Below are 14001 nucleotides of genomic sequence, written 5' to 3'. Positions count from 1 at the left end.
AATATCTAAGAGGATTTTTCACACCTTATTAGCATCTTTTGGCTGCATATGTATGCATACATTTCCTCCAATCCAGTCTAGTTCATTCTTTTTTTTTTTAGTGCACATTAGATTCTATCCGCTACTCTGTTCCTCCAGTCACTCCAGTTTCCTTCTCTCCCTGGTTTTTCATTGCAAGTGATCCCTAATGCAACTGGTACTTGCTGGGTATCCTTTTGGTCCCCATCCTCCAGTTCATCTTTACAGCTCTGAAATGTTTTGTGCTTGTTTAACTGTTGTCTTGGGTTTTTTGGATTTTGAAAATATACATGGCTTCCTGGAACACATGAAGCTAAGGGAAGGGATGGAAGAGAAACTACAAAGATAAATAAACCAGAGCTTCACTGAGATCCAGGTGAATTTATTACACCTGTGTGAGCAAAATGCACACGTTCCAAGGCTATGACCCCAGCAGCCCCAAATCCAAGATCAAGTTTCCTTCAGTAATTTGAAAACTCAAACTAGGTAGCCCTTGTGTAATTTCAATATTGGTTATTATCAGTACCTGCAAGTCATTACATGATGGCAATTCAGTGGCCCGAGTTAATTTTTTGTTGTTTGTTCATTTCTTGTTCATTTCTGTCCACATCACAAAAACGAGTCTCAGACAGGTGTCTTTGTTGGTAGTCTCTGCAGAGAGTTCAGGGAATGAGTGGGTATTAGAACTTGGGGGGAGGGATAGCTCAGTGGTTTGAGCATTGGCCTGCTAAACCCAGGGTTGTGAGTTCAATCCTTGAGGGGGCCACTTTAGGGATCTGGGGCAAAATCAGTACTTGGTCCTGTTAGTGAAGGCAGGGGGCTGGACACAATGACCTTTCGGGGTCCCTTCCAGCTCTAGGAGATAGGTATAACTTTATTACTACTTATGGCTGATCCTTTACGTCAAGGCTGAAGCATGTTTTAGGAATAGTCCAGGGACGCTTGCAGTACTTCTCCCCTTGCTGAGCTTTTGCTACAAGAAAAAGAACATAAAGATAAACATAACCAATGGTCTGTCTAGTCCACTGTCCTATCTTCCAATAGTGGCCAGTGCCAGATGCTTCAGAGGGAGTGAGCAGAACAGAGCAATTTATCAAGTGATCCATTCCCTGATGTCCAGTCCCAGCTTCTAGCAGTCAGAGGTTTAGAGACACCCAATGCATAGAGTTGCATCCCTGACTATTTTGGCTAATAGCCATTGGTCGACTTATTTTACATGAACTTATCTAATTTTTTTTTAACCCAGTTATACTTTTGACCTTCACAACATCCCTGACAATAAGTTCAACATGTTGACTTTGCGTTGTGTAAGAAATACTTCCTTTTGTTTGTTTTAAACCTGCTGCCTATTAATTTCATTGGGTGATCCCTGGTTTGTGTGTTGTGAAAGGATATAACACTTACTTATTCATTTTCTTCACACCATTCATGATTTTATAGACCTTTATCATATTGCCCCTTGGTCGCCTCTCTTCCAAGATGAACAGTCGCAGTCTTTTTAATCTCTCATATGGAAGCTGTTCCATACCCTTAATCATTTTTGTTGTCCTTCTTTTGTACTTTTTCAAATTCTAATGTATCTTTTTTTGAGATGAGGTGACCAGAACTGCATGCAGTATTCAAGGTGTGGGTGTATCATGGATTTATATAGTGGCATTATGATATTTTCTATCTTATTATCTATTTCTTTCCTAATAGTCTCTAACATTCTGTTCGCTTTTTTGACTGCCGCTGCACATTGAGCAGATGTTTTCAGAGAACTATCCAAAATGACTCCAAGATCTCTTTCTGGAGTGATAACAGCTAATTTAGATCCCATCATTTTTTGTGTATAGTTGGGATTATGTCTTCCAATGTGCATTACTTTGCATTTCTCAACATTGAATTTCATTTGCCATTTTGTTGCCCAGTTACCCAGTTTTGTGAGATCCCTTTGTAACTCTGCACAATCAGCTTTGGACTTAACTATCTTGAGTAATTTTGTATCATCTGCAAACTTTCCCACCTCACTGTGTACCACTTTTTCCCGGATCATTTATGAATATGTTGAACAGAACTGGTTTCAGTACAGACCCTTTGAGGACTCTGCTATTTACCTCTCTCCACTGTGAAAACTGACTGTTTATTTCTATCCTGTGTTTCCTATCTTTTAACTGGTTACTGATCCATGAGAGGACCCTTCCCTCTTATACCATGATTGCTTACTTTGCTTAAGAGCCTTTGGTGAGGGACCTTGTCAAAGGCTTTCTGAAAGTCCAAGTACACTGTATCTACTGGATCACCCTTGGACACGTTTGTTGACCCCCTCCTTCAAAGAATTCTAGTATATTGGTGAGGCATGATTTCTACTTAGAAAAGCTGTGTTGACTCTCTTGTATCATGTTCATCTATGTGTCTGATAATTCTGTTCTTTACTATAGTTTCAACCAGTTTGCCTGGTACTGAAGTTAGTTTCACTGGCCTGTAATTTCCAGGATCATCTCTAGAGCCTTTTTAAAATATTGGTGTCACATTAGCTATCCACCAGTCTGACTTAAGCTGATTTAAGCAATAGGTTATATACCACAGTTGTAAGTTCTGCTGTTTCCTAACTGATTTCTTCAGAACTCTTGGGTATTTCCTGGTGATTTACTACTGTTTAATTTTTCCCTGTGTTTCAAAACCTCCTCTATTGACACCTCAATCTGAGACAGTTCCTCAGATTTGCCACCTAAAAAGAGTGGCTCAGGTGTGGGAAACTTCCTCACATCTTCTGCTGTGAACACCAATGCAAAGACTTCATTTAGCTTCTCCACAATGGCCTTGTCTTCATTGAGTACTTCTGTAGCACCTTGATTGTCCAGTGGCCTCACTGATTGTTTGGCAGGCTTCCTGCTTCTGATGTACTTAAATTTTACTGTTAGATTTTGTGTCTTTTTCTTGTTGCTCTTCAAATCCTTTTTTTTTTTTTTTTTTGGCCTGACTAAATATACTTTTACATTTAACTTGCCAGTGTTTATGCTCCTTTCTATTTTCTTCAATAGGATTTGACTTCCAATTTTTAAAGGATGTCATTTTGCCTCTGACTGCCTCTTTTATTCTGTTGTTTAGCCGTGGTGGTGGGTTTTTTGGTCCTCTTACTGTTTTTTTGGGGTTTTTTTAATTTGGGATGTACATCCAGTTTGAGCCTCTCTTATGATGATTTTAAAAAGTTTCCATTCAACTTGCAGGCATTTCACTCTTGTGACTGTTCCTTTTAATTTTTATTTAACTAGCCGCCTCATTTTTGTGTCATTCCCCTTTTGGAAGTTAAATACTACTGTGGTGCGTTTCTTTGGTATTTTGCCCCTTACAAGGGTGTTAAACTTAACTAAATTTATGACTAAGTGGAGAACTTCAGTTGTCACTGTTGTCAGTCAGGCTCTTTTAATTTTCATTCATTTTTATAACAGTACAGTTACTCCTCACTTAACGTTGTAGTTATGTTCCTAAAAAATGTGACTTTAAGTGAAACGATGTTAAGCGAATCCAGTTTCCCCATAAGAATGAATGTAAATGGGGGGGGGCGGGGGTTAGGGTCCAGGGAAATTTTTTTTTGCCGTACAGTACAGTATTATAGTTGGGAGGTGCCCCCGCCTTACCCCACACAGGCACAGCCCACTGGCACTGGAGACAATGAGGCAGGCAAGGAGGCTGAAGGTGCTGTAGGCTAAGTCTAAGCATGTTGCGCAGCTGCAGCGGCAGCTTCCCCTACTCTGCAAGCACCAGGGGCAGGGGGGGCTCAACCTTCAGCCCGCCCTCGCCACCCCTTTCCCCAAGCCCCCACCCTTAACCCGCCTCTTCTCCCCCCCCACCTTCCCCTTTACTCCGCACGCCGCGTCCCTTGCTCCTCCCCCCTCCCTCCCCTGCCTCCTGCCCGCAGCAATCAGCTGGCTTGCAGCGTTCAGGTGGGAGGGGGGAGGAGCGAGGACACGGCGTGCAGGCTCCCCCTCCCTCCCCTGCCTCCTGAACGGCGCAAGCCAGCTGATTGCCACGGACAGAAGGGAAAGGAGGGAGGGGGGAGTCTGTGCACCGAATCCTCATTCCTCCTCCCTCCCTCCCTCCTGCCCCCAAACATTGCAAGCCAGCTGATTGCCGCTTGCAGGAGGGAAGGGGGAGGAGCGAGGACGCTGCACACCTCCCCCTTCCCTCCCCTGCCTCCTGCCCGCAGCAATCAGCTGGTTTGTGGTGTTCGGGAAGCAGGGGAGGGAGGGGGAGCCTGCGTGCCGAGTCCTCGCTCCTCCCCCCTCCCTCCTGAACACCACAAGCCAGCTGATTGCCGTGGGCAGGAGGCGGGGGGAGGAGGGGAAAGGCGCTGATCCGCGGGGTCTGCCGGCGGGTGGGAGGCGCTGGGGGGGGCGTAGGGGAGCTGATGGGGGGCTGCCAGCTGTGGACAAAGCAGGCAGCCAAACAACGTTATAGTGAAGCATTGCACAACTTTAAATGGAGCATGTTCTGTAATTGAGCAGGGACGTAAGATCAAAACAAAGTTAAGCAAGAGGACGTTAAGTGGGGAGTTACTGTAAAATAAAACAAAACTTAGATTATTCTATTCAAGTGAGTTGAAACCATCTTTTAAGAAAAAAGAAATTATCATATGATGAATAGTGACATTCTTTCTATCAGAATCAGACTGTTGTACTACCACTAATATATATTATCATTTAAATGCAATTTCTTAATGTGACCCAAAAAACCTTGAAGCAAATTACTTTAAATCACAGATTTTTGTAATTCAACTCATAGACTTGCAAAGAAAGTAATTCAAAGAAAGCGAAGAATGATGGGTGTTATGTTAACATGATGAACAAGACACATAAACAAAACAAAGACCTAGGATAGAGAAAAAAGAAGGCCACAGTGAATGTTTATGGATGACAAGCCTTCAAAAAACATCTGTCACATCATTAATTTTAACCCCTTGGTCTGGTTTCCCAAAGATGGGTTGTAGATGCTTTCTGAATGTTTCTAGCAGTAATTTTGTAAGATGACTAGTTTCATTCCTGTGAGAAAAATCCTATGGGAAAATCATTCTTATGAGAATTTTATAAAGAGGGACATTTTAATAATTGTTTGTTTATTTAACAGAACAGTAGCAGGTTTGGTGATTCTCCTGATCTCTTCCTTCTTCCTGGCATGTCTTTGTAAAAGCAAAAATAAATATGTGCCTAAGAAAGATCTGACAATACTCCTTTTTCAGGTCAGTTGCTAATTTTCAATACATTTGAATGTTGCAAAATAATTTTTATATGTATATTTGTATGTACTGTCTAAGGACCCAGTCCTGCAAACTCTATCAGGAAGTTCTGTTTATTATCAGGAGTTATCCAATTGACTACTTTTTTAACGAAATGATACCCATAGTAGTAAGCACTTTTAAATGTGGTAATATTTGCAGTATCAGATATTCATTCTCTCTGTGTGTGTATTGATGCATATGTATAGATATGTGTGTACGTACACACATGCACACACATTTACGTATGTTTATATGCCTTCCTCTTCAAGGTCAATGTCTTACCCTCAATCCACATGTGTAACTTCCAGTGACCTTTGTGTAAACTGCATTCGCTGATTCAAGGACACAGTATGGTCCTAAGGGTTTGTCTTTTCGATTTCTGGCTTGAACTTGAAGAATAACATGAATCTGTAATCTAGTTCTTTTCTGCTGGTTAAATCCATTTCTTTTATCATGGCAAAGTTGAGAATTACCTATGGCTTTCTGAAATCGGTGGGTATTTCTTTCACAATATATGTTTAATTATAAATTACAGGAAGGATTTTGAAAGTTTGCACATCTGTTGTCTTCATTTTTAAACCTATTACAGCATTTGTCCCCCACCCCACCCCCGACTTAAGTTCTGATAGTTTTTTTTAAAGCCTTATGAATGATTTTAAGTTGTTGAAATTTCTTACTGACCTAAACAATGCTTTCAGTACATCATGGAGTTAAGCTTGAAGACTGAACAGTACAGATTAGAAAACACCAAAAAATCAGGTGCCTAAAATGCCTCTTTAAAATATGCATATGTGCACAAAGGTAACATTTTTTGCCTCTTTGGCTCAATGCCATGAAAAGAAGTGTGTGAATTTCCAGGGCTACTTTTTTTTGCTCCACATTTAAACATTTAAAATTCTTATAACTGTCATTTGGCAGGCAGTGGCTCTCCCAGTTGCATGTCTCAAAACAAGTGCTGTAGTACCCCAGGTCCCTGGAAACGCAGGCTTATAGGGTAGTTCATTAGGGCTAGTGGAGGATCCCATGGAAGCGGACCTGGAGTTAGAAGGGAAAGAAAATGCCAGACCACTCGTGAGTCAGATAAGAGAATTCAGGAAATTCTACCCACTCTCAGAACACTTGATTGCATCAGCAACTTTTCTCTGGTTGTTCAGTGAAGACCTTCAGGAGCTCCCCAAATCACCCTTTGAGTAGTGGTTCCTTTCTTTCATTGATAACTAATCAGTAGTCTCCATTAGATCTTATTTCAAAAGTCTCCCCAGTCTCTCTCCAAAGGCAGGAGGGACCCAGACCATGGTTCTCATCCCTTCATTCTTCCTCAGAGTATGAGAAAGGAGAGATCAATTCAGACTTGGATTTGGAAAAGCAGATTACAGAGGCCTTGCACAGACTTTCACAAATGCATCTTTCTTCATTGTTAAAAATGTATTAGTTGCTATCAAGCTGTAGGCGCTCAAAAGGAAAAAGGATTTCAAAAGACTGCTGGTGTTCCTGGAAGATGAGAAACAGCTTTACCTGTTCATCCCTCTGAACAGAAGCTTGAAGACACACCTCTGTCACTCTGGGCTCCAAAGTACCTCTTCCTATATCATCTCCAAACTGTACAAGCCCAATAGTAGCTTCCAACTTCTAGTCTAGTGTCCCATGAAGTGCACTCCATTGTAACAGCATGGCCGAAAAAGCCAAACCTCCTTTCCTCTGGACGCCAACATTTCTCTATGGAACCCAGTGAATAAGACATAGGTTGGTTTTTTGTTTGTTAATTTTTCTAGAAGGATCTTTGACTTGGGGGGCAGGGTGGCTCAGTTTGCCACAGCTACCTATTTCTCTGAGATTTCTTTATCAGCTACTAATTGGTTTATTGAGGTACCTGTATCAGCTGAGAAAAAATTCTGTGTTCTTTGACCATCAACAGTTTTAATCATGTGCTAAAGATTCTCTTAGCCTCTCTGCCAGCATCTTCCAGAGCTGATCAGTTAAACAGTGGGGTCAGAATTTCTCTTCTCAACAGAGAATGGTGGTTCTCCCTCTTCAGGCCTCTTGCTTTTTGGAGCATGACAGATGGATCTGTCAGAGACAACAGCTTCTCCTCTCCTGATCCTGTTTTCCTAGTCTGGGTGCCCTAAATCCTGTCACTCATCCTTTGCCTCTTTCTCTTAATTAGCAGTTTTGCTAGAGGCTATGTGCACCCCCTTTTGAGTCTTTTGACTTCAACTGACTTAAAGTTTCTTGTGGTGATTACTTCTGCCTGTCGTTTGGTTAAGAGAGCTGCTCTTTCATGCCAGGAACCCTATAATGCTCTCCACAAGGGCCTGGCAGATCTTTTTATTGGCTTGAGCTTACTGCTGCAGGTTGTTTTGGAATTTCATCTGAATGAGGATGTCTTCCCTCCCAGTGTGTGTCATAACCCAGATGTTCTGCACTTGTGAAAATCAGACCATAAAAGTTCCCTATTATGAAGTATGTAATTTTTGGTTATGACACACACTGGGAGGGAAGACATCCTCATTCAGATGAAATTCCACACTGAAAGAAAGACACACACTAAGAGGGAAGACATCCTCATTCAGATGTCAGAAATGAAAGATTGGGCATAATTTATACTTCTGTAGGACCTTTAAAGCTTTCCTACATAGGAACCAATCATTAGAGTACATCATAGAACTAACTTGCCCAAGTGGTTCAGGACTAGCTTCTAGAAAGTTGAGGTAGCATCTCAAGGCTTATATTACATCTGGTTTGTTGCCCTTTCTTTGTCCAAAGAAGACCCAGCCTTGGTGGATGAGTTTGGGAACTTCATGGTTCTTGTATACTTTCATGAATCGTTACTGTTTGGATGTTCTGGTGGCATTTGGATAGAGAGTGCCCAGACTGAAGAAAGCTTAGGGGATCAACCTTCTTTATTAAGGAGTGGGACAGGAGATTCAAATATCTTCCTACTCTTTTCCTGTTCCAGTACATCCCATCTTCTTAGTCCACTGTTTACTACAGATGCTGCCACTGTGACCACTTCCCTTCCCCTGTTTAGGTTGGCACTTTGATATAGGACCCTGCAGTCGGGTTTTGTCTTGTGGCACATTTCTTTCCTTATCATTCAGCTTTTTGAGGTGCTGTGAGCCTAGGCACTCATAGCCTTCCATGCCTGCAAACAGCATGGATTTTTGAGGGATAAGGAATCCGCTGGTGAACTGCTGGACTTTTGTCAGCTAGGATCTTTGGAGTGGTGGGGTGGCAGACAGGCCTTGGTGGCCCACTTCTCTACTTCAGCAGGAAAGATCCATGTGGCGGCTTGGTGCCACCTATGTCAATAGGTCACTGGAGGAAGCTACTATCAGCATTTTCTGCAATCTGGCAGCAGGAGTCTTGGGGTAGGTAAAAACAGCGACAGCGAGTATTTTATCTCCAGCAGCATCCTTGCCATCAACCCACTCCTTCCCCTCTGGCTGCAGGATAATTCTGAGATAGATCCTTTGTTCCACTCCTGAGCCCTATTCTCGTATTGACTTCAGTTTTAGACCTAATTCTCCGGCTTGACACAATTCACTGTTTATTTGAGCTATAAAGTACTAATTACTCCCCTGTAGTCTATAAAGATAAAAATTGCAAACAAAGGTTTGCTGTTGATGGTGTTAGACCAGAAATTGCATTTTTAGTTGCACTTCATTCAATATAAAGAGTAGGGTATTGGTTTTTTTTTTTTTAATACGGTTTTGTGTTTAAAAAATCAATAATCATAAGACTTCAGGAATGGGGGAAAATGTGGGATACTTATCATTTGCCAACTATACAGTGTTTATTGAATCTCTTAAAATTCTCTCACTGGAGTGCACATTAGTTTAAATTAATCACAGAGGTGTCGCAGCAGATTTGTATACAGAGGCCAGTGTAGTACAGGAAGCTGTTTTGTCCATTTGTTACTAACATGGGGCTCCTAAGAGACCTGAGTTTCATGTGGATGTGAAGGTATCATGTTCCCTGTGAAACGGGTAAATTATTAATCTCATTTTACAGATGGGGAAATTAATGAAGACTGTGACTTGATTAAGGCCACAATAGAAGTCATTGTCAATGCTGGCATTGGAACACAGGAGTTCTTGGCTACCAGTTTTAGGCTTACTCCATGCTCTCTTTTGCACCATTCTCTTTCCTTGTGGCTGTAAATCTTGTTGGTTCCTTAGCAGACGAACCGCCTCAGTTGCTGACTGGGAGGGGGCACCAATAGTAGAAGCTCAGGTACCACCTTCTTTACCCCTGAATTGGTCTGGTGTCCTCTCAGAAGCTGAGGCCTATGGTTGTGTTTTTTACAGACCCCCAAAAGCCAGTTCTGAGCAGCTGTAGGGCTGGGATCATGAATAACCTGTGAGCTTTAGGAAAAATCAAGGACAAGCTTTTCAACTCTGGCTCTGGGTTTACATTTTCAAAGTTGTCTTCACAAGCACTAGAAACTTTTTTTTAATGAAAGCTGCAACGAGCCTGAATTTTTGGGTATGTCTACACTACGGGATTAATCCGAATTTATATAATTCGAATTTGGGAAACAGATTGTATAAATTCGATTGTATGCGGCCACACTAAGCACATTAATTCGGCGGTGTGCGTCCATGTACCGGGGCTAGCGTCGATTTCTGGAGCATTGCACTGTGGGTAGCTATCCCATAGCTATCCCATAGTTCCCGCAGTCTCCTCCGCCCATTTGAATTCTGGGTTGAGATCCCAATGCCTGATGGGGCCAAAAACATTGTCGCGGGTGGTTCTGGGTATATCCTCCCCCCTCTCCGGGAAGCAACGACAGACAACCGTTTCGCGCCTTTTTCCTGGGTGAACAGTGCAGACACCATACCACGGCAAGCATGGAGCCCGCTCAGCTCAAGACAGCAGTCATGAACATTGTAAATACCTCGCGCCTTATCGTGCAGTTTATGCTGAACAAGAACCTGGAAAACCAGGCGGCGAGGAGCAGGCTACAGCAGCGCGGCGACGAGAGTGATGAGGATATAGACATGGAATTTTATCGAACCGCGGGACCCGGTGCTTTGGAGATCATGCTGTTAATGAGGCAGGTTATAGGCATGGAATGCCGATTCTGGGCCCGGGAAACAAGCACAGACTGGTGGGACTGCATAGTGTTGCAGGTGTGGGACGATTCCCAGTGGCTGCGGAACTTTCGCATGCATAAGGGCACTTTCATGGAACTTTGTGACTTGCTTTCCCCTGCCTTGAAGCGCCAGAATACCAAGATGAGAGCAGCCCTCACAGTTGAGAAGCGAGTGGCAATAGCCCTGTGGAAGCTTGCAACGCCAGACAGCTACTGGTCAGTCGGGAATCAATTTGGAGTGGGCAAATCTACTGTGGGGGCTGCTGTGATGCAAGTAGCCAAAGCAATCACTGAGGTGCTGCTACAAAAGCTAGTGACTCTGGGAGATGTGCAGGTCATAGTGGATGGCTTTGCTGCAATGGGATTCCCTAACTGTGGTGGGGCGATAGATGGAACCCACATCCCTATCTTGGCACCGGAGCACCAGGTACCCAGTACATAAACCGCAAGGGGTACTTTTCAATGGTGCTGCAAGCACTTGTGGATCACAAGGGACGTTTCACCAACATCAACGCGGGCTGGCCAGGAAGGGTTCATGATGCTCGCGTCTTCAGGAACACTACTCTGTTTAAAGGGCTGCAGCAAGGGACTTACTTCCCGGACCAGAAAATGACCGTTGGGGATGTTGAAATGCCAATAGTTATTCTTGGAGACCCAGCCTACCCCTTAATGCCATGGCTCATGAAGCCATACACAGGCAGCCTGGACAGGAGTCAGGAGCTGTTCAACTACAGGCTGAGCAAGTGCAGAATGGTGGTAGAATGTGCATTTGGCCGTTTAAAAGGTCGCTGGCGATCGCTACTGACTCGCTCTGACCTCAGCCAAAGAAATCTCCCGATTGTTATTTCTGCTTGCTGTGTGCTCCACAATCTCTGTGAAAGTAAGGGGGAGACCTTTATGGCAGGGTGGGAGGCTGAGGCAAATCGCCTGGCTGCTGATTATGCGCAGCCAGACACCAGGGCGATTAGAAGAGCACACCAGGAAGCGCTGTGCATCAGATAAGCTTTGAAAACCAGTTTCATGACTGGCCAGGCTACAGTGTGAAATTTCTGTTTGTTTCTCCCTTCATGAAAACCAGCCCCCTTTATTGACTCATTCATTCTCTGTAAGCAACCCACCCTCACCGTTCCCCCAGCTTTCTTTCAAAGGAAATAAAGTCACTATCGTTTAAAAATCATGTATTCTTTATTAAGTGATTATAAACATAGGGAGAGAACCAAGAAGGTAATCTGGGTGAGGTTTGGGAGGAGGATAGGAGGGAAGTAAAAGGCCACTGAACAAATTCAATATAATGACAGCCTTTTGGTTGGGCTGTCCACTGGGGTGGAGTGGGAGGGTGCACGGAGCCTCCCCCCCTGCGTTCTTACATGTCTGGGTGAGGGGGATATGGAACATGGTGAGGGGGGAGGGAGGTTATACAGCGGCTGCAGCCGCAGTCTGTCATCCTGCTGCCGTTCCTGAAGCTCCACCAGACGCCGGAGCATGTCCGTTTGCTCACGCAGCAGCCCCAGCGTTGCAGCCTGCCACCTCTCATCTCGAGCGTCCCTCAAGACCTCACGTTCTCTGGCATCTTTCCTAAATTTAGATACAGTGTCCTTCCACTCATTCAAATGAGCTCTTTCATTGCGGGTGGATTCCATTATTTCTGTGAACATGTCGTCTCGCGTCCTCTTTCTACGCCGCCTTATCTGAGATAGCCTTCGGGACGGAGGAGGGAGGTTGAAAAATTTGCAGCTGCTGGAGGGAGGGTTGAAAAAAAGGAGAGAAGTTTTTAAAATGATACATTTTACAGAACAATGCTTATACTATTCACATTACATAGCACATGTGATTTCAGTACAAGGTCGCATTTTCCATCTTAATATTGAGTGCCTGTGGCTTTGGTGTTAGAGATCACAGACGCAGGTCCGGGCAACAGAATTCAGCTTGCAGTAAGCCATTGTCTTTCGGCTTCTGCGCCCTCCTTTCCCACATACCAAGCAAAGCCTGTTGACTGCTGCGGTTTTCCTGTTAACCTTCAGCAGCAGAAAACAAACTAACCCCCCCCCCCCATCCAATTCTCTGGGATGATCGCTTTATCCCTCCCCCCACCGCGTGGCAGGTATCAGGGAAGAGCCCTGCAGAAACCAAACTAACCCCCCCGCCCCCCTCCTCCCGCCATGAATTCCCTGGGATGATCAATGTACCCCTCCCCCGACCGCGTGGCTGGTAACAGGGAAGATCCCTGCTAGCCAAACGCGAAAAGCTCAGGGCCAATTCCCCCCCTGTGCTTGGCTAACTGCAGGGAAGGATTTCTTTTCAGCCACAGGCAAACAGCCCAGTAGGAACGGCCACCTCTGTCCCCTTAATTAAGTTCCCGTATTTCAACCAGGTTACCATGAGCGATATCACTCTCCTGAGGATTACACAGCAAGATAAAGAACGGATGTTGCTTGAATGCCAGCAAACACCGGGACCATACGCTGCCAGGCTTTGTCAGGCAATGATACCAGATTACTTGCTGCAAGCATGGCGTGGTCAAGTGTCCTACCATGGAGGACGGAATAAGGCTGAACTGCCCAGAAACCTTGTGGCAAGGCTTTTGGAGTACCTCCAGGAGAGCTTCATGGAGATGTCCCTGGAGGATTTCCGCTCCATCCCCAGACACGTTAACAGACTTTTCCAGTAGCTGTACTGGCCGCGAATGCATCCCAAGTCCTCAGGGCAAATTAATCATTAAAAAACGCTTGCTTTTAAACCATGTTTTATATTTTAAAAGGTAAACTCACCTGAGGTCCCTTCCATGGGGTCATGGTCTTGGCTACTGGCTTGGGAGGCTTGGGGAGGGTACTTCAGTCAGACTGAGAAAAAGATCCTGGCTGTTGGGGAGAACGGAGTGCTGGGTGCTCTCTGCAAGCTCGTCCTCCTCCTCCTCTTCCCCATCCGCAGAATCCTCAGGTGTAGCTGATGAGACTATCCCCGACCCGGAATCCACGGTCACAGGTGGGGTAGTGGTGGCGGCCCCCCCTAGAATTGCATGCAGCTCGGCATAGAAGCGGCATGTCCGCGGCTCTGACCCGGAGCGACCGTTTGCCTCCTTTGTTTTTTTGTTTGCCTCCTTTATTTCGAAATAAATGGCTCCGTTGTGTGGACGGGTGCAGGGTTAATTCGATTTAACGCTGCTAAATCCGAATTAAAGTCATAGTGTAGACCAGGCCTTTGTCTCGTCTCCAGAATTAGGTATTCCCAGAAGCTTTGATGCCACTTTGATGCCATTTTGGCAGGTTTACTCACTTGCCCCGGTCACCACAGAGGTGTGAAGTGTACTCTATGGGGAATATCCCTTAGTGGGTGTGATTTGGTTTCACCAGTGAGTAGGGCATAGCTGAAAGGCAGCCAGATCCCTAGGGCACCAAATTATTTTCCAAGCTGAAGAAGAAGATTATTAAAGGGAAGGGGGGATATCAAGCTGCTCTAAATCCTGCAAATGTTTTCCAACGTATGGATGCTTGACTGAGCTGATCCTCTGAGCTTTTTGAGGTCTACCACTTATTACTAGCCAGTATAGATGTATGCAGAAATATCTCTTGTATACTCTTATGGCCTGATTTTTTAAAATGATGAAAGTAAATAGGTCCTTCAGATGTTCTGC

General features: G+C 44.4%; 1 protein-coding gene across 1 annotated transcript in view; it reads left to right on the top strand.

Moving 5' to 3' along the window:
- The window catches only part of PIGN (phosphatidylinositol glycan anchor biosynthesis class N), a 175233-nt gene that overhangs the window by 123343 nt on the left and 37889 nt on the right, over window positions 1-14001 (top strand). Inside the window, exon 19 of the mRNA XM_026658519.2 lies at window positions 5125-5236. Within this exon, the coding sequence (XP_026514304.1) occupies window positions 5125-5236 (112 nt within the window). The remainder of the gene's footprint in view (window positions 1-5124; window positions 5237-14001) is intronic.

This window comes from Terrapene carolina, unplaced genomic scaffold (assembly GCF_002925995.2).
Source record: "Terrapene carolina triunguis isolate 2854851 unplaced genomic scaffold, T_m_triunguis-2.0 Scaffold53, whole genome shotgun sequence".
Taxonomy (NCBI): Eukaryota; Metazoa; Chordata; order Testudines; family Emydidae; genus Terrapene; species Terrapene triunguis.
Note: the sequence above shows the minus strand (reverse complement) of the source record. Positions and strands in the feature narration are given on the sequence as shown.